We start from the raw sequence: 26107 nt of genomic DNA on the forward strand, positions 1-26107 counted from the left end.
GACGGACCTAAATCTATTGCGAAACTGTCGCTTTGCGTGATTGTCTCTAATTTTTTCTGTAGGGTATATACAATGTTACCCGAACTTAGGCTACTTTCTGTTTTTGTTTTGTTATTTGGAATGGTATAATGTGTTTTGTGTGTGTGTGGAAATTTCGCTGAAAAAATCGGCATAGATTGCAAGTATAAAAGGTGTGAAAAATTTTAATATCACATTGTCAGTTTCAGTGTTGAAGACGTAAGTGATATTTTGTTGTAATTTCTTCAAGCTAATACTTTACAAAATGCTGAAACATCTGATTGCTAAGTAAGTAACTAAATTATATTATCCTTTCAGAAAAAAATAGTATCGTAAATTAAAAGATATTTTAAGAGTCAAATCGATATATTAGTACAGCACATACTGCTATATGTCCTTTGGTTTAAATTTAGAGGAATATATATGTACATCCTGTTTTTTGAATTTTTCCTTTATTTAAATCAGATATAGTACAGTTAGTGGCATAGGTCCTAGAAAGCTTTATCAAAAGGACGAACTTATTTTATAAGATAGGTCCTGCTTTTAAATATTATTTCTCAGTTTGGTCGTTAAACAAACACAATGGACGCATATAGTATATTTGGGGTCCTCACAGACCAGCTAGTTAACACAACCAGCTAACATAACTTTATTGAGCGCGCTGAATCTGATTTCTGATAGGCTATTGGCTACATTCAATGCGTTCACACGCAAACTAAATTTTAAAATACCGAGGGGATCGATTCGGCCACGTTATCAAATTGGTGATTTATTTCTGCAGTCGGTTGAAAAACATATCTATGTATGCCTTTGCAAAGTTTTCCTTCCAGATATTTTTAGATAATTTTATCGTCTATCACCAGAAAGTAACTAATTCGATACGTTTTGCAGTTACTACGGCGATATAAACTCATTTCATAAATAATTTGACAGAATTTTGGCCTCTAAGCAGATATTTAGGCGATCGTTAACTGTAGCGTTTTGAATTTTTCTTTGTTTCGATAATTTATATGGCGAATGGTCCAAACAGAGATTTTTTGCAAATAATTGCAAAACTTAAAATTTTTCTCTAGTCTATGCTTTCGCAGGAACACACTTTTGCACTTTCATTTGTATAAAAAACATAGAAAACATATAGTTTTTCTAATTATTGTGAAAAACTTTTTAAACACAACAGCAAAGTAAGTCGGTAAAACATTTTCTAGGATTTCTGAATTTCTGTACCCAAGTTCTTTATATTTGTGTTCGGGTGCAAGCGAACATTACATACTCAGATGAGAGCTATGGAGACAAAATAAGGGAAAATCACCATGTAGGAAAATGAACCTAGAGTAACCCTGGAATGTGTTTGTATGAAATGTGTATCAAATGGAAGGTATTAATGAGTATTTTAAAAGGGAGTGGGCCTTAGTTCTCTAGGTGGACGCCTTTTCGAGATATATCCATAAAGGTGGACCAGGCCTGACTCGAGAATTTGTTTGTACGATATGGGTATCAAATGAAATGTGTTAATGTGTATTTTAAAAGGGCGTGGGCCTTAGTTCTATAGGTGGACGCCTTTTCAAGATATCGCCATAAAGGTGGACCAGGGTGACTCTAGAATTTGTTTGTACGATATGGGTATCAAATGAAATGTGTTAATGTGTATTTTAAAAGGGCGTGGGCCTTAGTTCTATAGGTGGACGCCTTTTTAAGATATCGCCATAAAGGTGGACCTGGGGTGACTCTAGAATTTGTTTGTACGATATGGGTATCAAATGAAATGTGTTAATGTGTATTTTAAAAGGGCGTGGGCCTTAGTTGTATAGGTGGACGCCTTTTCAAAATATCGCCTAACGGTGGATCAGGGGTGACTCTAGAATTTGTTTGTATGATATGGGTAGTAGCAAATGAAAGGTGTTAATGAGTATTTTAAAAAGGAGTGGGCCTTTGTTCTATAGGTGGACGCCTTTTCAAGATATCGCCATAAAGGTGGACCTGGGGTGACTCCAGAATTTGTTTGTACGATATGGGTATCAAATGAAATGTGTTAATGTGTATTTTAAAAGGGCGTGGGCCTTAGTTCTATAGGTGGACGCCTTTTCAAGATACCGCCATAAAGGTGGACCTGGGGTGACTCCAGAATTTGTTTGTACGATATGGGTATCAAATGAAATGTGTTAATGTGTATTTTAAAAGGGCGTGGGCCTTAGTTGTATAGGTGGACGCCTTTTCAAAATATCGCCTAACGGTGGATCAGGGGTGACTCTAGAATTTGTTTGTATGATATGGGTAGTAGCAAATGAAAGGTGTTAATGAGTATTTTAAAAAGGAGTGGGCCTTTGTTCTATAGGTGGACGCCTTTTCAAGATATCGCCATAAAGGTGGACCTGGGGTGACTCCAGAATTTGTTTGTACGATATGGGTATCAAATGAAATGTGTTAATGTGTATTTTAAAAGGGCGTGGGCCTTAGTTCTATAGGTGGACGCCTTTTCAAGATACCGCCATAAAGGTGGACCTGGGGTGACTCCAGAATTTGTTTGTACGATATGGGTATCAAATGAAATGTGTTAATGTGTATTTTAAAAGGGCGTGGGCCTTAGTTCTATAGGTGGACGCCTTTTCAAGATACCGCCATAAAGGTGGACCTGGGGTGACTCCAGAATTTGTTTGTACGATATGGGTATCAAGTGAAATGTGTTAATGTGTATTTTAAAAGGGCGTGGGCCTTAGTTCTATAGGTGGACGCCTTTTCAAGATACCGCCATAAAGGTGGACCTGGGGTGACTCCAGAATTTGTTTGTACGATATGGGTATCAAATGAAATGTGTTAATGTGTATTTTAAAAGGGCGTGGGCCTTAGTTGTATAGGTGGACGCCTTTTCAAAATATCGCCTAACGGTGGATCAGGGGTGACTCTAGAATTTGTTTGTATGATATGGGTAGTAGCAAATGAAAGGTGTTAATGAGTATTTTAAAAAGGAGTAGGCCTTTGTTCTATAGGTGGACGCCTTTTCAAGATATCGCCATAAAGGTGGACGAGGGGTGACTCTAGAATTTGTTTGTACGATATGGGTATCAAATGAAATGTGTTAATGTGTATTTTAAAAGGGCGTGGGCCTTAGTTCTATAGGTGGACGCCTTTTCAAGATATCGCCATAAAGGTGGACCAGGGTGACTCTAGAATTTGTTTGTACGATATGGGTATCAAATGAAATGTGTTAATGTGTATTTTAAAAGGGCGTGGGCCTTAGTTCTATAGGTGGACGCCTTTTTAAGATATCGCCATAAAGGTGGACCTGGGGTGACTCTAGAATTTGTTTGTACGATATGGGTATCAAATGAAATGTGTTAATGTGTATTTTAAAAGGGCGTGGGCCTTAGTTGTATAGGTGGACGCCTTTTCAAAATATCGCCTAACGGTGGATCAGGGGTGACTCTAGAATTTGTTTGTATGATATGGGTAGTAGCAAATGAAAGGTGTTAATGAGTATTTTAAAAAGGAGTGGGCCTTTGTTCTATAGGTGGACGCCTTTTCAAGATATCGCCATAAAGGTGGACCAGGGGTGACTCTAGAATTTGTTTGTACGATATGGGTATCAAATGAAATGTGTTAATGTGTATTTTAAAAGGGCGTGGGCCTTAGTTCTATAGGTGGACGCCTTTTCAAGATATCGCCATAAAGGTGGACCAGGGCTGACTCTAGAATTTGTTTGTACGATATGGGTATCAAATGAAATGTGTTAATGTGTATTTTAAAAGGGCGTGGGCCTTAGTTCTATAGGTGGACGCCTTTTCAAAATATCGCCATAACGGTGGACCAGGGGTGACTCTAGAATTTGTTTGTATGATATGGGTAGTAGCAAATAAAAGGTGTTAATGAGTATTTTAAAAGGGAGTGGTGGTAGTTGTATATGTGAAGGTGTTTTCGAGATATTGACCAAAATGTGGACCAGGGTGACCCAGAACATTATCTGTCGGGTACCGCTAATTTATTTATATATGTAATACCACGAACAGTATTCCTGCCAAGATTCTAAGGGCTTTTGATTTCGCCCTGCAGAACTTTTTCATTTTCTTCTACATTAAGTAGATGTCACACCCATTTACAAAGCTTTTTTCTAAAGTTATATTTTGCGCCAATAAACCAATCCAATTACCATGTTTCATCCCTTTTTTCGTATTTGGTATAGAATTATGGAAGTTTTTCATTTTTCGTAACTTTCGATAACGAAAAAGTGGGCGTGTCATAACCGGATTTCGGCCATATTTTACACCAATACAAAGTGAGTTCAGATAATTTTTTTTAAGTGGGCGTGGCCGTTCTTCGTTCTTCAACGACTGCCAAATTACAGCTTACAAAATATTAAAATTACCTTCTTTTAAAAGTGGGCGGTGCCACGCCTATTGTCCAAAATTTTACTAATTTTCTAATCTGCGTCATAAGTTCAACTCACCTACCAAGTTTCATCGCTTTATTCGTCTTTGGTAATGAATTATCGCACTTTTTCGGGTTTTCGAAATTTTCGATATCGAAAAAGTGGGCGTGGTTATAGTTCGATATCGTTCATTTTAAATATCGATCTGAGATGAGTGCCCAGGAACCTACATATCAGATGAGATACCTCAAAACGGACAGACGGACGTATGGCTCAATCAAATTTTTTTCGATACTGATGATTTTGATATATGGAAGTCTATATCTATCTCGATTCCTTTATACCTGTAAAACCAACCGTTATCCAATCAAAGTTAATATACTCTGTGAGCTCTGCTCAACTGAGTATAAAAACAACAATGTTACACGTGTGGCACTTTATATTTTGTTAAGTTTCTCTAGACTTTTTTGACTCTAATTTAAATATATTTTTCTTTCCGTATGTTTCCGCATTCTTGGAGGCTGCAAGTCTTCTATTATTTATATTTCCGTAGGAATATATGCAACTGTTTCATCTACTACAAAGTTTTATTTAACTATCAAATGCAACTCAGCTTAAAGTACTCTTACGTACCAAAAAAATGCAACTCTAGACCTGAGATTTACGAGCGAGGCTGTTTGAATTTTGACATTTATCCCTTAGTTAACACACTTTGTATTGTACACAATGATTGTGAAAGTACTATATTTTCTCTGTTTTAAATATGAGTCCACACATATCAAAAGTGCCTAACTCCACAAATGGCATTCTTACTAGTGTTTCGTGTATTATACATTAGACGATCAAATCAAAAGTTTTTAATAAAACAAGCAAGGTTAAGACAAAATAAGGGAAAATCAACATTTAGGAAAATGAACCTAGGGTAACCCTGGAATGTGTTTGTATGGCATGGGTATCAAATGAGAGGTGGTAATGATTATTTTAAAAGGGAGAGGGCCTTATTTCGCAATAAGGTGAACCAGGGGTGACTTAAGAAGGTGTTTGTACGTTATGGGTATCAAATTAAAGGTATAAATGGGGGTTTTCAAAGGAAGTGGCCTTTAGTTTTATAAATTAAGGCGTTTTCAAGATATCGACCAAAATGTGGACCAGGGAGACCAAGAACATCATTTGTCGGGTACCGCTAATTTATTTATATATGTACGAACAGTATTCTTGCCATGACAACAGAGCACACAGACCTTGCTGCCAACGACCCAAGGCTCGTGGGCTAGAACGACGTCCTCATATGTTGTGCTGTGGCATAATATTAGCGCAGCCGAAGCTGCCTTAGAGTGGTGCAGGTTTATTTGCAGTACCTGCGCGCTCGTTAACGGTCGGTTTCAGCATCGACGTCCATCCTCCGCTGATCCGCATCGTCGTATCTTCCTCCACGATAGTATCGTCGAATTCAGCATCCGACGGATCTAATTTCAACAGAAGTTGCTCGTCCATGCCAGTAAAGAACTGGCCCGCAATCTCAGATACCGAGAATGTATCTCTCTCGCTGAGTGCTAGTTTTATATCGGCCCCATGCCCACTCAAAGTGTTGCACGGGTCCTCGCAATTTGTTGTGGCGGTTGCGGGTTCGCTCAAGGCGGTGCCCCCAATCACCAGATTTTCAGTCGGCTAAGAAGTTCTTAAAAAACAATAAAGAACTATTAGTCCTGAACGCTGACAAGGGCAACGTAACAGTTCTGATGGAAAAATCTGATTACGATAAAAAATTACAGGAAATGGTAAAGGATATTTCCTCATATCGGGGTTTGAAACGCGACCCACAAACAAGTTACAGGACAAGAATAATGAAATTGTAGAAAAACTTTTTAAAAAAATGTGATAAATATAAAAGAAAAATATAGTCTCCTCAGTACACTGCCAATACGCCTAGGTTGTATGGTTTGACGAAAATCCATAAAGAGGGAGTTCCACTTAGACCCATATGCTCGTCCGTTAATTCTCCGTCGTATAATTTATGTAAATATTGTAACGAATTTAGTGAAACTCCGTTTGTTTTACACCTTCTGCTAAAGTTCGGACCGCTAAATTGTCGAAAAAATAACTCCAATATTTGGCAATGCAAAATGGTCTTTATTAGATTACTTTGGGAGTAGTACAATTATACTTCACAATTATACTTCACTTCGCAACTGATAGCGTGTTTAAATCAAACTGCTTACTGACTAATCAGCTTTCGCTGCTTTTATACTCTCTGTTGCTCGTTCACCCATTTCTACTGAGGCCTAGTAACTTCGAGAACTTCACGCCTGGTTATCAAACATATATGTAAATGTATATTTGTAGTTTATAGTCTCTCGCATAGCCACATGCATGTGTATATGTGAGTACTACTTCAGCTGATGGTGAGTATCCCTCTGCTGCCTTTTGTCCATGATGATTGATTTGTTTACGTACATACTGCTTATTATCGGCTTAGTGATGGTAGTATCGCTTACGAATACTAATATTCGTCACACTGCCCTCCACCTAAGTCTAATCGTCCCGATCAGATAAATCTCTCGATCTAACCGCTGCAAGCCTCTCCAAGTGAATCACCATTCTATTTCGTGGTTTCCCAATTGTTTGTATGCGGTAGACGACATCACTGATCCTCTTCACAACTCTGTACGGGCCTCCTAAATTGCACCAAAATTTGGACGGAACACCTTTCCGCCGGTGAGGGTTGTATAGCAGTACCAAATCTCCCTCCAGGAAACCTTCCGGATTATTGTTCTTGTCGTACCTGTGTTTCATCCTACTACTCATTATCCTGAACCGTTCCGTCACACTGTGTTGTTTGGCGAATGAACTACTTCGCAGAGCTTTATCTTGACGAAATGACTTTGCATCCTCAGTATAGTCTTGACAGTTCACAACAGTAGTGCGTCCTGGCTTGAAATTACCCTTGTGTTCTTTCTGGGAAATTCTTTCCTTCGTTTTAGTGCGTCCATTTGGTTTTGTCAATACCAGTGTTTCTCTCGCAGATACCTTTGATTTTGCTTTATTTGGCCCATTCGTTCCACCAACCTTTACCTTTGACTTTCGTGGTCTTTGTCGAGTCTCCTCCACCAGCACTCGCTTACTGCTGCACCCTTTCTCCAAACTGAAGTTAAGTGGCACATCCTGGTTCGCATAGCGCATAATCCGTCTCTGCATATCGATCCTGATGTCATGGTCAACTAAGAAGTCCACTTCCACTCCTACTGAAACACGTATTTTCCTTATAGCAGAAAATATTCCTAGTAAAAAATGGACGGGATCGGTTAAATACCACGGCAAATTAGATATAAAACAAGTTTAAAAGGGTCGTAGACAAGAATAATAAGCTATAACTTAGCAAAAAATAGTTTTGAATCAATGATATTTCACTTATCATGTTTTATTGTAAGAGGAAACGGGGAGTAATTTTTTTTAAACGGGCGGTGCCACGTGTTATGTCGACAAGTAATTTATCTGAAATGAAATGTACACTTAAAGTACACGCTGCGGGCTATGCGAGAGACTATAAACTACAAATATACATTTACATTATATAATGTTCGGTTACACCCGAACTTAGACACCTTTACTTGTTATATTTTATATTTACCTTAAAAATCGCTTAGGTATGTACATCTGTTCACTATATATTTCTTATCTTATAAAGCCGATTATTTGGAGATTACGAATGGGATAAGATTATTGTTCAACCCCATTCATGAAAGGTATGAAGTCTTCGGCACAGCCGAAGACAGTCCCGTCCTTACTTGTTTTTTTGCGATTTTGCGAAGTGGAATTCCGGTTACAGTTAAGATAATTATTGTGCTTTTGTAGGGTCCTCTCCTTCATTGCCAGGAGGGAGGCGTATCAGTTTGACGAGGGCTCTCGTCACTTGGCCTCGAGCGGTCATGATTGCGACCACTTGAATTCGGTCGTCGTAGCCAAGGTGGACTTTGACCACCCTGTCCAGTCTCCATTCATTCGGGGGGAGGTTGTCTTCCTTTATGCTCATCAAATCCCCTATTGTCATATTTGTTTTTTGGTGCCACCATTTGTTAAGTTTTTGGAGTTCGATTAGGTTGATGACCGATGGTGGGTTTTCGCTGGCATCGGGTTGTAGAGGAGCAAGTAGTGCCCTTCAATTAGGAAATGCCCAGGCGTTAGTCGTTCCATATCGACTTTATCATTTGAGGATGGGGTTAAGGATCGAAAATTGAGACAATACTTCATTCTGCGCAATAGCGTGGCAAAGTCCTCGAATTTTTATTTGGAGTTTTGAGACATTTTCGTGAAATGTTTTGTGAAACTTTTGACTCCTGCTTCCCACAGCCCCCCCATGTGAGCAGCCGCAGAAGGGATAAAAAACCACGCTATTTCTTGGTGGGTGTAAAGAGCTAGGATCTTGAGGCGGGCATCCGTTAATAATGCCTTAAATTCTGCTCTTAGCGCCCGAGCTGCCCCGACGAAGTTAGTTCCGTTCCACATGGATGGCCTTCGTAGAGAAGCAGATCCAGCCAAATACGTCTAAAATAAGGTCGACTGATTCGTTAATAAAGAACCGTTTGTCCGCTAATATGATTTTAGGGAAAGCTTGTAATGCGGCTGGATTTGCCTGACAGGTTGGGAGGTTTCACTTTCGCGGATACCTGATTAGTGATACCAGTGACAGCCTAGTAGGCGGCAAGTTGATACGGCCTTTGAGCCTTTCTGTAATAAAGGTGCATTCGGGCCCAGAATCATTTAAGGCACGCGCCGAAAAATTTGTATTATTGTAAAATACGTTTTCGTGTGCTGTACCTAGTAAGGCTTCCGTATTTTATATTGGAAGCTGAGAAACATGATGTGACATTATTGACATTGTTGTTGTGCTTATTTGCCGCATCACGCCTCTGCATTGCTTCGGCCGAAGTGCCTGGGATGTTGTCATTGGGGTATGATCCTTTTGACCTACCCGTAGGTGTTGATGCAATTGCCTGAATATGTAGGAGCATGTGATGTCGTAGGTGGCAAGTGCTGTAGTTATATGAGCTAGTACACTTAGACACAGTATGTCCCGACGAGAGGCACTTGATACAAGTGTTGTTACTTTTAATAAAGTGTAATCTGATATCGGACAGCTTATGAGTTTGGGCTCGTTGGACTTGCACATACTGCACGCGCGCTTGGCCACGCTTCTTTGAAAGGCGCCAAGCTTTCGGCGCGAGCGAAGAATCGGTAGGCTGTCTACCGTTCTGCTGTTTAGGGGCTTTACTAGTATCGCTACCGGTAATTCCTGAAACAGTTTCCAGTGCCTGGAATCTATGGGAAGAATTTGTCCATTTCTTTCCACTTGGAGACTTTTGTCTTATTGGCGACTGTCTGTTCCCAGAGAGCTAAGGTACTTTCTGGCAGCTTGGTCGAGCATAGGTAAGTAATGATGGCATCCCAGTTTGAGATGTCGATCTGAGCGTTTTAAGGTACGCGATACAATTATTGATCTCGCGTTGCGTCGAGTTACCACACTCACTCAAAATTTTTTTAAACTAAATAAAATCTTTAGTTGGGTGTTGATCAGGATACTTTAGTCAGGATACCTGTCAGTTAAATTCTTCCATGCTGTGGTGAAAACGTCGTTTGTGAGTTGGTACTCTAGAACAATTTCCTTTGCTTCCCCCTCAGTCTTTTGAATGAGGTAATAAAACCTCTCGACATTAAGCGGACTCTCGTTGATATATATGGACGTGAACATGTCCTGGAAAGTTGGACAAGATAGGCAATCGCCCTTAAATACTTCGGTGTCGCAAGGAGGCAAGCTGATATTGCGTTCACGCTCGCGCTCTACTTTGGGTCGAACCTCACTGTCTTTTTATACCTTTCATGAAAATGAAATAGTATATTAATTTCGGCACGAATACTAAAATTGTAAGTTCTTAAAAGAAAATAGATAGACCCACCACTAGGTATACCGAAACAATTAAGATGAAGAGCTGAGTTGTTTTAGCCATGTCCGTCTGTCCGTCTGTTCGCCTGTCCGTCTGTCTGTTTGTGTGCAAACTAGTCCCTCAATTTTTGAGATATTTTAATAAAATTTGGTGAGCGGGTGTATTTAGGTGTCCGATTAGACATTTGTTGGAACCGGCCTGATCGGACCACTATAGCATATATCCTCCATACAACCAATTTTTCAGAAAAAGAGGATTTTTGTCATATCTTCCTCAATTTATCAGATTGAAGCTTCAAACTTCACCATATGCTTTCGTATATTACACATATTGTTATCTGAAAAAATTAAAGAAAAAAAACTTTTTTAAAAATAAGCTTTTATTATGGTTAATAAAATTAACTAAAAAGTAAACAATAAATTGACTCTAAAGAAATATAACACTTTATAAGTTCATTGTAAGCTTAAACGATAATTAGGCTTTTTCGTAAAAAATTCTATATTGTACATAATTATATTTTTTTAACATTAAAACTTTACACCTAAATTATTAAAGCTTACAGTTTATATCACAGTCCTAATTGTTCTAATAAAAAACGTGTTAAATTTTGATGGTATAATTAAGAACATTTAGGATCTCATTTTCTGGCTATCGCAATGTAACACGCTTTTATTAGAACAATTAGGACTGTGATATAAACTGTAAGCTTTAATAATTTAGGTGTAAAGTTTTAATGTTAAAAAAATATAATTATGTACAATATAGAATTTTTTACGAAAAAGCCTAATTATCGTTTAAGCTTACAATGAACTTATAAAGTGTTATATTTCTTTAGAGTCAATTTATTGTTTACTTTTTAGTTAAGTTTATTAACCATAATAAAAGCTTATTTTTAAAAAAGTTTTTTTTTCTTTAATTTTATTTTTTACTTTTTAGTTCGTTTTATTAACAAGTAATAGAAGCTTGTTCTTAGAAAAGCCTTTTTCTTAAATTTAATTTAAATATGAATTTTTTTTTTAATTTTTAGTAGGGTAAAATATTGTTTAAATAAGTTACGTAAACTTTACTTAGTTATTTGTAACGTTTCTCATTCTATCCATTTCTTTTAATGCATCAACATTACAGGGTTTCTTCGAAGTCAACTTTGAACAGTCAAGTTCTTCGATTCGAATACCTGATAAAGACCTAGCTCGGCTTAAAGCCACATAAGCTTGACCAGCAGCAAATAATTTGCAGCCTAGATAAATAACAGCATGATCTACAGTAGTTCCCTGCATTTTGTGCACAGTTGAAGCCCACGACAAGACAATCGGGAGCATTCTTCTTTCAGCTGTGCCGTGATTAAATTTAGAAGGAAATTGAACTGATTTAGGCTGTATTATATGAGCGCCATCGTTACCAAAGTCTACGCGAACCGATGGTATATCGTTATGGTACAGTTGAGCACGTCTGTAATATGGCCACATAATTTCAGTAATGTGACCTATTGCTCCATTTACAAGTCCCTTAGCAACGTCAACGTTAGACCTCAACATAACTTTAGCACCAACAAATATTTCTAGTTCTTTTGGAAGACCTCCTGTTTTGTTAATGTCTGAGTGTATTATATTATTAACATCAATCTGATCATTGTTTTTTGTTCCATCAATTAATTGATCTTGGGCTGTTATTTTAAATATTTCTATATTTTTCTTCCTAAAATGTTCGAGAACGGCTGCATTGTGTTTATTGACTTGCTGATTCGTTGGGTAAATTCGTAGAGCGTTTTCAATGGAGAACTCTCCAGAGCTATTTACAAGTAATTTCTGCATAAGATCAGAAAAGTGTTCAGTAGTCATCTCACCTAATCTCAAAGAGTTCAATATATTCACAAACTTATCGCAACCCTTTTGTCTCATGTTCTCTTTTAGCTCTATTAAAGAGAACAGGCGCCATAAATGTGTCGCTGGAACCATTCTTCCTGGTTGATCGAATACTTGGTTTCCTCGTACCGGAGGTAGTTGCATTAGATCGCCGAACAAGAGCACATTAAGACCACCGAACATTTCTTCACTATTCTTAAGCTGTTTTAATCTGGATTCGATCATGCAAAGCATCTCATACGGCACCATTGATATTTCGTCAATAAATATAAATTGTATATCTTTCCACTGCAACCGCATTAATCTGAGAAAGTTTCCCGTCAGCATAGGCATTTGGCATATTTTTCCATCTTTTTGCACAGGTAACTTTAGTGCAGTATGAAGTGTAGAGCCTCCAATCAAACGCGCTGCGACTCCTGTTAGAGTGCACACTTTAACGACAGTCTTGGCATGGCAACGGTTGGCTTGATTTTTCAGCAATTTAAACAAAAATGTTTTACCAGTTCCCGCGTTCCCTGTAATGAAGAGCCTTAGTCTGTTGTCGTCTCCATGAATCTGCTCTTGAATATTTCGTGTCACAAACCGAAATACTTCTGCCTGATCACCATTCATAGCTCTGCAACACGTACTGAACTCATCATCAGCCATACATTTTTCAGGGGCTTCGATTTCATCAATGGGTTCGTCATTAGGTTGTAGATTTTCTTCACCGAGAATGTGAAATGCGTGAACTTGGTTAAACGCGTTTTCTAGCTGTCGGTCTCGTTCTCTAAAAAGTTGCATACGCTCGTTGGTTTGGCGGAGGAATTCTTCTTTTGCCAGGAATGCTTCCTGAGCGGAGTCGTATTCTTCCAGTAGCTCACATTCATTACGATACGGCATGTATTGTAGCAAAAGACTATAATAATAGCTCTCGGGGTCTGTCGCTGCTACAAAGTATGGAACTCGTACTATGGCTGGAATATTTCGAACTACAAGTTTACTATTATCGGGCAATGTGATAAGTCGTCTTCTGGTGGTCTTTTCTTGAGATTGGTGATCATCTACGGATTCATCGTTGTTCACGTTGTAGGTTTTTTTTATGTAATAAGGCTCAAATAACATTGCGAATTCTAGCAAACTCATCTTAATAAAGTCGAATTCTGGGTGTTCGTGTGGACGTATTTCGTACCTGTCAAAGATATTATTGCAATATCCCGTTGCTTGTCCGTCGTCATCAAATTTTAATACTCGGTATCTGACTTCCGGCTTACGAGTGTTTAAGAAAATACATTTCCTTGAGCTATCGCGTAGATTTAGATGACACAGTCTAAATGCGGACTCACAAGCAGAGATTTGTCGCTCTTGCATAATTCGCATACAAACCTTAAAGAGTTTTCGGGATATGTCACTTTCTTCACGTTGTATGTTTCGCACTGCCTGGGCCAGACTTGAATCTAATGCATTTGGTTCAGATTTAGAGATATATTTCGCAACATAATATGCTATTGCTTCATTTGAGCCACATGGTTGCAAATCTATATTCCCATTCCAAACCTTTAGGAAAGTTGGATTATAATTATTAACCCATCTATCCTCCAGGCGTCGCCTTAGAATACAAATTCTACCACCATTCCGGAGGTATTCATCAGAAGTTTGATCAATTATCCGAGTTTCATCGGATTCTTGTCGGGGAAATCCGAACCGGCAAGTATTGGTGTTGTTCTTTTGACAGGTATGGGTATGACGGTGAATTTGATTTTTTTTAACCAATTCATAAAGATCAGTATTTTCTGGTGGCAATTGGCAGGATACAACTTGGTCAAGGAGACGAATGCCTTCTTCAGTTTCAAAAGATGGGTAATTTTCGATCCATATTACCATGTGTAAATGTGGGCTCCCGCGATTCTGATATTCAATGCGCCACCAGAAATCTTTCATTTGGCCGCCGAATACCTCGTGAGAATATGTTAAAAACGTTAAAAGTGCATGAACTCTTACCATAAAATGCCGGCTTACAATAACTGGATATGATTCAATCAATTTTTGTACTTCCAATATGTTAAGGCCGGTAGGATCTTCATTTGGTCTCCCGTCAGCAATCAAAAGTGTCTTTCTCATGTCAATCCAATTCAAATCGTTGCAGCTGAAAGTTAGAAAATACGTCGGTGGTCCAAGACACCTGATTTGTGCTACGAGATCATTCAGTGCTGCTCGCCAGTAAGAAGCAGAGCCTCTCAATTTTTTTAAATATAAATGTACATCCTCAACCATACCATTATGTCCTTGAATTTTTTTTCCACAAGCAGCAATCGTAGATTTGATTCTATAAAATTCAAACATTGATAAGGCGTAGAACAAATAATCATTCCTCTGAAATCGAGTATCATCGCTAAGAATGCGGTACTGATAGTAATCAAGAGGAGATATTAGAACTTGCCTCGTCTCTTCATTTAATCCATTGACACCGTAGGGGAATAGGTAAAACCAAGATAATTCTTCTGCTTTCCGTTCGTGGTTTACGTTAACAATGTTGTCTTTCGTTTTGCGTACGATTTTATTGATATTACCAGATACTTCGAGCTCATCTTCAACTTCCGGTTCATGACAATCAATCGGACCCATGAAAGAAGTTTGTACAGGTAGATACGCATCGTTGATTGCGGTGCTATTGGATATATTTTCATTAGTTGTTAATTTTGGTAAATGCGGCGTGCTTATCGGTGCGTGATTTGGACTGATGATGGGTATAGTTGTCACTGCAACATATGTCAAAGTGTATGGGACATTTTTCGATGTAGTAGCTCGTTTACATAAACGAACTAACTCATCGACTGTTGTGCATTCAATCACGCATGCTTTCCCATCATTAGCTCTAGCCCCTTTTGGGCCACACGAATGAGAATCAGTTAAATAGAACTTTCGATCATAACAAATAATCCCAAATGATTTTCCGGCAGCTATAAATATACCTGTTTTATGTGTCAAGAATAGCCTGCACATAGCATCTTTTAAAGGCAGACCAATATTGTTGCGATTAATCGAATCTCGTAAACTGCCGAACAAAGAACTGTCACTCTCATATTCTAAAGCAAAGGCACGGCCAAATATTTCCAATTTAGCTTTAACTAAATTGAAATGCCTTATTTCTAAATAACCGTCTTCTTGGATTTGGATACCTGCAGGATTTTCAACATTTAATAATCGCAGTTTGACATACAGTGAATCTCCTTCTACCATGTTTTGATCAAGAGTATTTTTGCTCCACTGCTGAGGTGGAGTAATGGATACTCTTATAATATTACTCATTGCCATAGCACAGCATTGCAGGCCAGCATATCCCGATGTAAAAACTTCAACATTTCCTTGATGCCATGATGCCTGTAATATACGAGAAACGTCATTAATTTGTACAAAGTCCTTATTGCTAGGGACCGCGCTTTGAAAAACAGTTTGCGATGTAGAACAAGCGTTTTCGAAAACTAAAATCAGATCGTCGGTCGATAGGTTTGCGTTGTTGTCTATAAGGACATCTTTGTACAAGGGATTATTAGCCACCAACCATGTCAGAGCCTCGAACACATTATCGCGAGAAACTGAGAACTCACGAGTAATATTAAAATTCTCCAAATGCTCTGTAACAATAACAATTCCACATTTATTCACAGATCTAGGCAACATATGTGGAAGTTTTTCGGTAACCTCGAAAAGATCTTGAGCAAAAAGAACTGCCTGGCCACGAAATCCATATTGTCCAAATAAGCCGTCAAGCTTTATAATTTTTAAAAACGGTATTATTCGAGAAATAAGGCACTTTTCAGTTTGCGACAATCGTAGTATAACTTCTGGAATATGCCCAGGTTCCATGCTGTTCCAGTATGCCCTAGAAGGAGATACGGACGTGTTGCTTTTACTTACGTGATTTTTACATCGGCAACACAGTAACAATTCTTTCTTCTCGCGCAATTCTCGTGGAAGATAAGAAGGAGATGTGGCACTAATTTTATATTTGGTCACTTGTTGGGGATAACATCTCTTCGTGCAAATATTACACACTGTATCGCAAAATGTATTTATCGAGTTATTAAAGTATTCAACGCTACCACGTTGAAAATTTTTTACCATGCGTTCCTCTCCCGTTTGCGTTAACTGACGTACTTGCCTGTTAATTGTGTTCCTTTCGAGTCTGACCAAGTGTTCTTCTTGTAATTCATTTTTCCTTCCCTCTTGATGACGTATTCTATCCGTATCTTGCCTATTTGTGCGTTGTTCTGGTGACTCATTTTCTCTATGCTTTCCGACTGCTAAACTTATCTTTTCTAAGCGTTGCCGCTTGTGGGCATCGCTTTCATTAGCAATCTTCTCCTGCCGCTTAAATTTCCGCTTCTCTAAACGTCGTTTTCTTTGTGTAATAGTTTCTTTCTTTTTGTTCATTTTGTTCCCACGAGTGTAGAACAAAAAACGGTCCATCCCCCCAGAGGTCCATTGTAGAGGGATAAGGGCTTCAGTACAACAGGGTTCGCCCTGGTACCCTGAGGTGCAACGTTAGCGATATGAAATTTTTATACACCCTCATATCATTAAGCCCTCGGCACGTGCTCACCTTGGCATTGGGTCATAAATACTAATAATAAATCAGAAAAAATCCACATTCATAACCAACAAATTTTCCCTGTGGCAGAGATCGGCATCAGGTAACTTTTTTGATACTCTAATATATCCGCAGCAATTTGAGTATGAGTACGTATAAAACAACCAAGCGCAGCTAGCCTGATCTATTCGTTGACATACAAAAATTATTGTGTAAGTATAAGCTATGATGCATATGGATACAAGCTAAAACGGTCTCTCACGAACTATTCTCGTGTTTGGTTTGTTTTCGTGTGAAATTTGTCATTTAAATACGAAGCGAAATTGCTGCGCATAAAATGTGTACTAATAAATTTCAATACGCATTATACGCAGATGTAACTGAAATATGTGTTTTTGTTTCACCCCCTACACTAATTCTATGTATTATATGTGTGTCCACAATTCATCGCAACTGATTTAGCTATATGTTATACACAGGCATACAACAGAGGGTCGTGTCTTCGCTTTTCGGTACACGCTGTAGCTAGTTGTTTAACCACTGCCGCTAGATGGGTCTCGTAAGCATTATTTAAGCGAGGACAGGCGTTTTTTTTCACGCGCAAACGTAAACCTATACGCGTGTATAAAAAAACACGGCTAATATTCCAACTTTCGCTTAGCTAAAATTCCATCGCCAAAAATCTGTAAAACAAAATCAAGTGCGCAGAAAAGTATGCAACGCTTACCGATAAGAGCCTAACCGCGTTAGCGTTCGTTGTATCACAGAATTTTTACACTTTGTAAATGACGGCTGTTGTTTGCAAGGTTGCATTCCTTTGAGTGTTTGTTTTCACCATCTGGATTAACAAAGTCATGAGCCTGGGCATTCGCGCAATTTTAGTGATGTAAATTGCATGGCGCCAGCGGCAATGCGGTGCCAGCTCAATGGTAGCTCATTGACGAAATTACTCCAAGCGAATTTTTGACGCTTCTTAGTAGTGAGTGCGTAGTACATTTTACTTGCGCTATTGAGTGAAACGACTTTTGTGTGTCAGGCACGAGTTTGGTGTTATTGGCGCTACTGGCAATGATGACACTGAGCTGTTGACGGTAGCGCTGGTAGTTCAGATTTTGAATCAGAGAAAGAATTGATGACCCGTGTGAATTATTATGGCTTTGGCCGTGTAAATTATTATGGTGTATTTGTATATTTTAGATTTAATGCACAATTAATATTTGTGTGTTTGAGCGGCCAAATAATAACAGTAGTATTGCTAAAGTGCTGCTTAGTTGATGGAATGTCGCTAATTTCTTAGCGATGATCAGCAGATTGTCAATATTTCGTTCAACGGACGTGCGAAATTGCCACATCTGCTAAAATTTTCCAAAGATTTTCCATTCTTGATTTAACTTAAGCTGTTATGCCAATATTTTTCAGCCAGCTTTTTTCAAATAGGTAATTTTTCCAAAAGCAAAATAAATTACCGAAAAGATTACAGGGTTAAACAGCCTTAAAAATTCAGCTATGTTGGTTATACACAGAAATACAACAGGGGGTTGTGTCACCGCTTTTCGCAAGCGTTGAGATTCACCACGCGTGACACGCGTGATTCACCACGTCCAAATATCACAATGCACGGATAGGTACCGGCGGGTTTGTATGGGACTTAGGCTGTTATGCCAAAGTAAATACAAATCTTTACCGATAACTGTGTTATCGATTAATTTATCGAATTCTAACAAAGTAAAATTGCATTGTCATCGGAGTTATACATGTGTGCAAAATTTCAGCTCAATCGGACACCGGGAAGTGTATCAAATTTAACTTGCAAGATTCCATTACAGACAACAAAAGTGAAAGTAAATAAAAGCTTATAAAAATGGATGAGATCGGTCGTATATATAGCAAATATCTCCCACAACCGATTGTTCAGATAGGAAACTTTTCGTAATTACTGCCCCATTTTAAGAGCTAGAGGCTTCAAATTTCAACAAATGCTGCTGTGTGAATAAATGATAGTGATCGGTTGTATATATAGTATATATCTCATACAACCGATTTTTCAGATAAGAAACTATTCGCAATTTCAGCCCCATTTTACCAGTTAGAAGCTTCAAATTTCACCAAATGCTCACATATATAGCATATATTGTTATCTGAAAAAATCGTGGAGATCGGTGCTATATATCTAATATCTAATCTAATCTAGTCTAATCTAATGTATATTATAAATATGAAAGTTTGGATGTTTGTATGTTTGGATGTTTGTCCAGACTTTTGTTTTTGTGGACTCAATAACGCACGAACAGACAGATTTGGATGAAATTTCCACACATGTAGCCAATAGTCTAGAAGGATCTACTAGCTATATTTTTTTGAAAAGGGGGGGGGGGGGGCGGGAAGTCCCCGCCCCCCAGGAACAGTTATGATTTAATTATTGTATTTTTTCGTCTTTGTAACTGAATCACACCAGAATGGCTACACGGATTTAGGACAGAGACAATAGTCTACTGGCGAAATCTTTTTCGACCCCTTCGAATAATTACTTTTTAACAATTTTTACACGTTATAACTTTACGTATACTGACCTTCACCAATATTACAAACTCAATGGGTCAAATAAGTCGAGAGCTTACAAAGTGCGCAGTGACACCCCCCCCCCCTCGTGATCCCCTCTGGTGCACAATCTGTAAATTGGTATAACTCCATGTAAATTTTCTCCTAAATCAATAATTTTTGGTATCTGGCCCATACAGTTCGTGATCTAAACAATTTTGGAAAAACGATCAGAGGTGCTCTCCTTCTCCTCCCGGCATCCCCCCTCCTTCAATTGTTTTTGTTAGCTTTACCTGTATGTTTGTTTGTAACTCTTCAACGCGCCTGCTGCCTTATTAACGTGCTTTTATAATTAATTACCTTCACCATATTTGTAGTCCCGTCAGGGTCATATCGAGACCCTTCCGGGATAATTTCTGAATGGTTTTCGGTATCCGGGCGGGATCCCGTCGTGGTCTTTTCGGGACTATTTCCGGATTGTTCCGGGATAATTTCTGTACAGTTTTCGGGGTACGCCCGGCATCCCGTCGGTGTTATTTTGGGAGTTTTTCGGGATTATTCCGTGATCATTTGGGGATCATTTCGGGACTATTTCGGTATCATTTGGGGACTCTTCCGACATCATTTCTGGATGGGGTTCGGAATCCCTCCTGAATCCCGTCGGGGTAATTTGTGAATATTTATGGACTATTTCGGGATCAGTTGCGTACCCTTCAGAGATCAATTCTGAATGGTTTTCGGGAGCCCTCCGTCCCGTCGGGGTCATATCGGAACTTTTTCGGTATCTTTTTGGGACCCTTCCGAGATCATTTCTGGGTAGTTTAGGGGATCCGCCCGGCATCCAGTCGGGGTAATTTCGGGACTTTTTCTGGACTATGTCAGGGTCATTTCGGAACTTTTACAGGATTATTTCTGGATGGTTTTCAGGATCCGTCCGGCGTCCCGTCGGCATTATTTCGGGACCTTTACGGGACTATTTCGGGATAATTTTGGAACCCCTTCGGTATAATTTCTGAAATATTTGCGGGATGGAACCCGTCGGAGTTATTTCGGGACTTTTTCGGGATCCTCTGGGGATCCTTCCGGTATCATTTCCGGAAAACTTTCGAGATCTCGCCAGGGTCATTGCGGTATTTTTTCGGGACTATTTCGGGATCATTTCGGGATCCTACCCAGATCATTTCCGGATGGTTTTCGGGATTCCGATAGGGTAGTTTCGGGGCTTTTTTGGAACTATTTTTGGACCCGTCCGGCATCATTTCTGGATGATTTTCGCGATCCGTCCGGGATCCCGTCAGGGGCATTTCGGGACTTTTTCGCGATCATTTCTGGATAGTTTTAGGGATACATCTGAGATCCCGTCGGGGTTATTTCGGGTCATTTTCGGTATCCCTCCGAGAGCATTTCTGGACCACGTGAGAGTTATTTCGGGATCATCTCGGATCATTGGGGACTCTTCCGCTATAATTTCTGGACGACTTTCGGGATGTGTCCGGAATCCCGTCGGAGTTATTTCGGGTCTTTTTCGGGATCATCTGGGGATACTTCTGGTATCATTTCTGGACGATTTTTGGGATCCCGTCAGGGTCATTTCGGGACTTTTTCGGGACTATTTCGGGATCATTTGGGGATCCTTCCGGGATAATTTCTGGTTGATTTTCGCGATCCGTCCGTGATCCCGTAGGGTCATTTTGGGACTTCTTCGCTATCATTTCTGGATAGTTTTTGGGATACATGTGGGATCATTTCGGGACTATTCCGGGATCTTTTGGGGACTCTTCCGGTATAATTTCTGGATGATTTACGTGATCCGTCCAGGTACTAGTCAGGGTCTTTTCGGGATCATTTTGGACTCTTACGGAATCATTTCTGGATAGTTTTCGGGATCCGTCCGGGTCTTTTCGGGACTTTTTCGGGTTCATTTAGGGACCCTTTGGTAATACTTTCTTGACGGTTTACGGAATCCCGTCGGGGTCATTTCGTGATGGCTCAATCAAATTTTTTTTCGATACAGATGATTTTGATATATGGAAGTCTATATCTTTCTCGATGTGCAAAGCACGATGAGTATAAAAATAGGTAGGTACTTGTGTGAAGATGCCAAATGATCCCGGAATAGTGAAATGATCCCGAAAGGATCCGCAAATTATCCCGAAATAATCCCGAACGAATCCCTGAAACCATCCAGATATGATCCTTAAAGAGTCCCTAATTGATCCCGAAATGACCTTGACGGGATCACAGATTGATCCCGAAAGCTATGCAGAACTGGTGCCGGCAAACTCTCCGTCCGTCCGTCCGTCCGTTAGCACGATAACTTGAGTAAATATTGAGATACCTTCACCAAATTTGACACACTAGTTTATCTGGACTCAGAATATGTATTGAAAATGAGCGAAATCGAATGATTACCACGCCCACTTTTTATATACATATATAAAATTTTGGAAAACACAAAAAACCTGATAATTTAGTAAATAATACACCTAGAATGTTGAAATTTGAAATGGGACTGATATTAAGACTCTTGATAAAAATTTGGAAAAATTTTTTCAATTGGGCGTGGCAGCGTCCACTTGTGATAAAATCAATTTTACAAATATTATTAATCATAAATCAAAAATCATTAAACCTATCATAACAAAATTCGGCAGAGAGGTTGCCTTTACTATAAGGAATTATTTGAAAAAAAATTAACGAAATCTTTTAAAGACCACGCCCACTTTCATATAAAATATTTTTAAAAGGATCGTGGACGAATAAAATAAGTTATATATTTTGGAAAAGAACTTTATATAATGGTATTTCATTTCCCAAGTGTATTTATAACAATCAATAGGAAAAACTTCAAATTTAAAAAAATGGGCGTAGTAGCGCCCCTTTTATGACTAAGCCATTTTCTGTTTCGGGAGCCATAACTCGAAGAAAAATTAACATATCGTAACAAAATTGTGTACACGTATTTTCCTTATAGCAGAAAATATGTCTAGTAAAAATGGACGGGATCGGTTAAAGATTACGGCAACTTAGATATAAAATAAGCTTAAAAGAGTCGTAGACTAGAATAATAAGCTATAACTTAGCAAAAAATAGTTTTGAATCAATGATATTTCACTTATCAAGTTTTATTATACGAGGAAATGGGGAGATATTTTTTTAAACGGGCGGAGCCACGTGTTATGTAGAAAAGTTATTTATCTGAAATGAAATGTACAATTGAAGCTCACGCTGATTATATAATGTTCGGTTACACCCGAACTTAGACACCTTTACTTGTTATACTCAACTGAGCAGAGCTCACAGAGTATATTAATTTTGTTCGCATAACGGTACCCCGTACCGGCATAAACTAATCTAGATAGATATAGACTTCTATATATCAAAATGACCTGGGCGAAAAAAGAAATCCATTTAGCCATGTCCGTCCGCCCGTCCGTCCGTCCGTCTGTCTCTCCGTGAACACGATAACTTGAGTAAATTTTGAGGTATCTTGATGAAATTTGGTATGTAGGTTCCTGGGCACTCATCTCAGATCGCTGTTTAAAATGAATGAAATCGGACTATAACCACGCCCACTTTTCCGATATCGAAAATTTCGAAAAACCGAAAAAGTGCGATAATTCGTTATCAAAGATGGATAGAGCGATGAAACTTGGTGGGTGGATTGACCTTATGACAGCAGAATAGAAAATTAGTAAAATTTTGGACATTGGGCGTAGCACCGGCCACTTTTTAAAGAAGGTTATTTAAATATTTTGCAAGCTGTAATTTGGCAGTCGTTAAAGGTATAATGATGAAATTTAGCAGGAACGCTACCCCTATTACTATATGTTTGCCAAATAAAAATCAACAAAATCGGATTTCGAACACGCCCACTATAAAAAAAAATTTTTAAAAGTCAAATTATAATAAAAAATTTAATATCTTTAGAGTATATAAGTAAATTATGTCAACATTCAACTCCAGTAATGATATGGTGCAACAAAATACAAAACTAAAAGAAAATTTCAAAACGGACGTGGCTCCGCCCTTTTTCATTTAATTTGTCTAGAATACTTTTATGCCATAAGTCGAACAAAAATTTACCAATCATTTTGAAATTTGGTATTGGCATGGATTCCATGACGATAACTGTTTTCTATGAAAATGGGGGAAATCGGTTGAAGACACGCCCAGTTTTTATACATAGTCGACCGCCCTTCCCTTCCGCTCGGCCGTTAACACGATAACTTGACCAAAAATCGATATATCTTTACTAAACTTAGTCCACGCACTTATCTGAACTCACTTTATTTTGGTATAGAAATGGCCGAAATACGACTATGGCCACGCCCACTTTTTCGATATCGAAAATTACGAAAAATTCCATAATTCCATACCAAATATGAATAAAAAGATGAAACATGGTAATTGGATTGGTTTATTGACGAAAAATATAACACCTACAATATTAAGTAGAAGAAAATAAAAAAGTTCTGCAGGACGAAATCAAAAGCCTTTGGAGTCAGGGCAGGAATACTGTTCGTGGTATTACATATATAAATAAATTAGCGGTACCCAACAAATGATGTTCTGGGTTACCCTGGTCCACCTTTATGGCGATATCTCGAAAAGGCGTCCACCTATAGAACTAAGGCCCACTCCCTTTTAAACAATCATTAACACCTTTCATTTGATACCCATGTCATACATACACATTCCAGGGTTACCCTAGGTTCATTTTCCTACATGGTAATTTTACTTTATTTTGTCTCCAAAGCTCTCAGCTGAGTATGTAATATTCGGTTACACCCGAACTTAGCCTTCCTTACTTGTTTTTTAATTAATTTCATTTTTTTTTTTCAGTTCCCCTTTGTTAGTTTTAATTTTTTTGACATCATCATATTTGGTGGCCGGACAAGGCCGAAAGCCAGGTTCGTGTCGAACAGATATACAATATTTGCAAAGAGTCGACAGAGCACGTGTGAGTATGAAGTTTTATATACTTAAATAAATTAAGTGTCAGCTCTATGTATATAGCTGGGCCAATTTTATAGTACTATGCATAGATTTTAAAACCATTTTAAAAGCTTATCGTCGCTGCGCTAACGAAAACAGTTATGTGTTTTTCTTAAAATTTTTTTTATTGCATATTTTGTTATCACTATATAGAGCCCACATTTCTGCATATGCAGTTTTTTTATATCTCTTTTGGTTTAGAAGTGAATGAAAACAACTATGTGCTCACAGTACTAGAAGTACTCTGAAAAACGGTTATGTACTTACTCACTAGCTTATAATTTTTTTGAATCGCTGGCGAAAGTGCTTTGATTTCAATGTAAAAAATAATTACAAACCATCTCGCTTCCCAAGGCAGCAGGTTCTACGAACCGGAGCGACTCCGGATTTTTCCCGACCAATTCAGTGTAACCCCATTTAATTTGTTGCGTCCCTCCCTCAAATTGTCATCCTCCCAGCAGATCCTTGCAGCGTGACTGCGCAATATTCTCCTGCTCCGGGAGGGTATCGAACGCAATCCAGGACCTCTACCTGACCCCGGTGCAGAGAAATGGTTTTGCTGCGTTTGCCGGAAAATAATCTTTTTAGGACGGGCACACTCTTGTCAATGTGTCACGTGCAAGAGATGGTTGCATCGGACAGGATGTTCTGGGCTAGAGCCCAAAACCCGAATCCGTCATAACTTTTATAAATTTGGCTCCTTGCTGATTACGCCCAAGGGAGTCCCGTAGTCAGCGTTCACTTCCTTCTACCTGCCCCGCTTCTCAGCAAGCCATAACAAGTAACCACTGCTGCTCCGGCCCCATGGCGCCACCAGCTCATATGATCGCTCCTCCCCCGATGGGTAAGGGGGTCAGAATATACCCGCGGTAGGTATGCCTGTCGTAAGAGGCGACTAAAATACCAGATTCAAGGGGTGTGTAGCGCAACCCTTCAGGTTCCCATCGCAATATATAGCTTCTCCAAACCCAATTGTTAACCTCGCCTATCCGCGGCGAATCCTGTTTCACTAACAGGCGAGGCTCTGGCGACCCCAAGCTCCTCATGGAACTTGGGGGTGGGGAGGGAGGAGATGGCCTGAATGTTTAATGTGGGCACATAAATCATTCCCGAGATGATCGGGCTAGCACCTTAATGGTGCTGTGGTACCGGAGCGTACCGGACCTGTATCCGGCAAAGGACCATCACATCGATAACACTCCCCAAAGCCTTCGGGGAGCAACCCTATCGCTACAACAACAACAACATCGCTCCTCCTCATAACTACAATCTCCGTAGTAGAGTCGGTAGCAATGCCGATCATCAGCCCCCGCCCCCGTCTTCTTCTCCCCCTCTTTCCGGCACTAGCACTCGAGTAGGTCATAGAAACAAATTCTTTGGGCTCTACCACCTTTTGCACCGTTTGCCAGCACAGAATATATATGGTTGCAACATTTGTCCAATGCAGCTCCTGCCTTGGACGATGCCACTTTCTTAGATGTTCTGGTCTCAGCGACGGCAATCCCCCGACGGGTTTTATCGCGCCATACTGCTAGGCCGCAAACCCAACTACATCGGGTACCCAAATGCTTACCCAGGGAAGTCTAGTCCCAAGGCCACAACAGCAATTGCGCCCTGGCCTCCCTCAACTCAGACGTACCCCCAGAGTGACGACGTTAACCCCGTTGCACTTCAAAATTCAGCAGTTAAACTGTTATGGGTTAACTGGAAAGATCACGGAGATATGTAGTTGATTTCATGAAGCACATTGCAGCGATCCAAAAGACCAAACATACAGCAAGATCTGCTGAGGACCTGCTCTGGACATAACGTCCACAGAAGA

At 39.3% G+C, this 26107-nt stretch overlaps 1 protein-coding gene across 2 annotated transcripts in view; it reads left to right on the forward strand.

The window, feature by feature from the left end:
- The first annotated feature begins 213 nt into the window (after nt 1-213).
- The window catches only part of LOC137250521 (uncharacterized), a 131863-nt gene continuing 105969 nt past the window's right edge, over nt 214-26107 (forward strand). For both annotated transcript variants that reach the window (XM_067783478.1, XM_067783487.1), the window contains exons 1-2: nt 214-306; nt 24133-24250. In XM_067783478.1, the coding sequence (XP_067639579.1) occupies nt 284-306; nt 24133-24250 (141 nt within the window). In that variant the 5' untranslated portion in view covers nt 214-283. The remainder of the gene's footprint in view (nt 307-24132; nt 24251-26107) is intronic.

Source organism: Eurosta solidaginis, chromosome 1 (assembly GCF_040869045.1).
Source record: "Eurosta solidaginis isolate ZX-2024a chromosome 1, ASM4086904v1, whole genome shotgun sequence".
In the NCBI taxonomy this organism is placed as follows: Eukaryota; Metazoa; Arthropoda; class Insecta; order Diptera; family Tephritidae; genus Eurosta; species Eurosta solidaginis.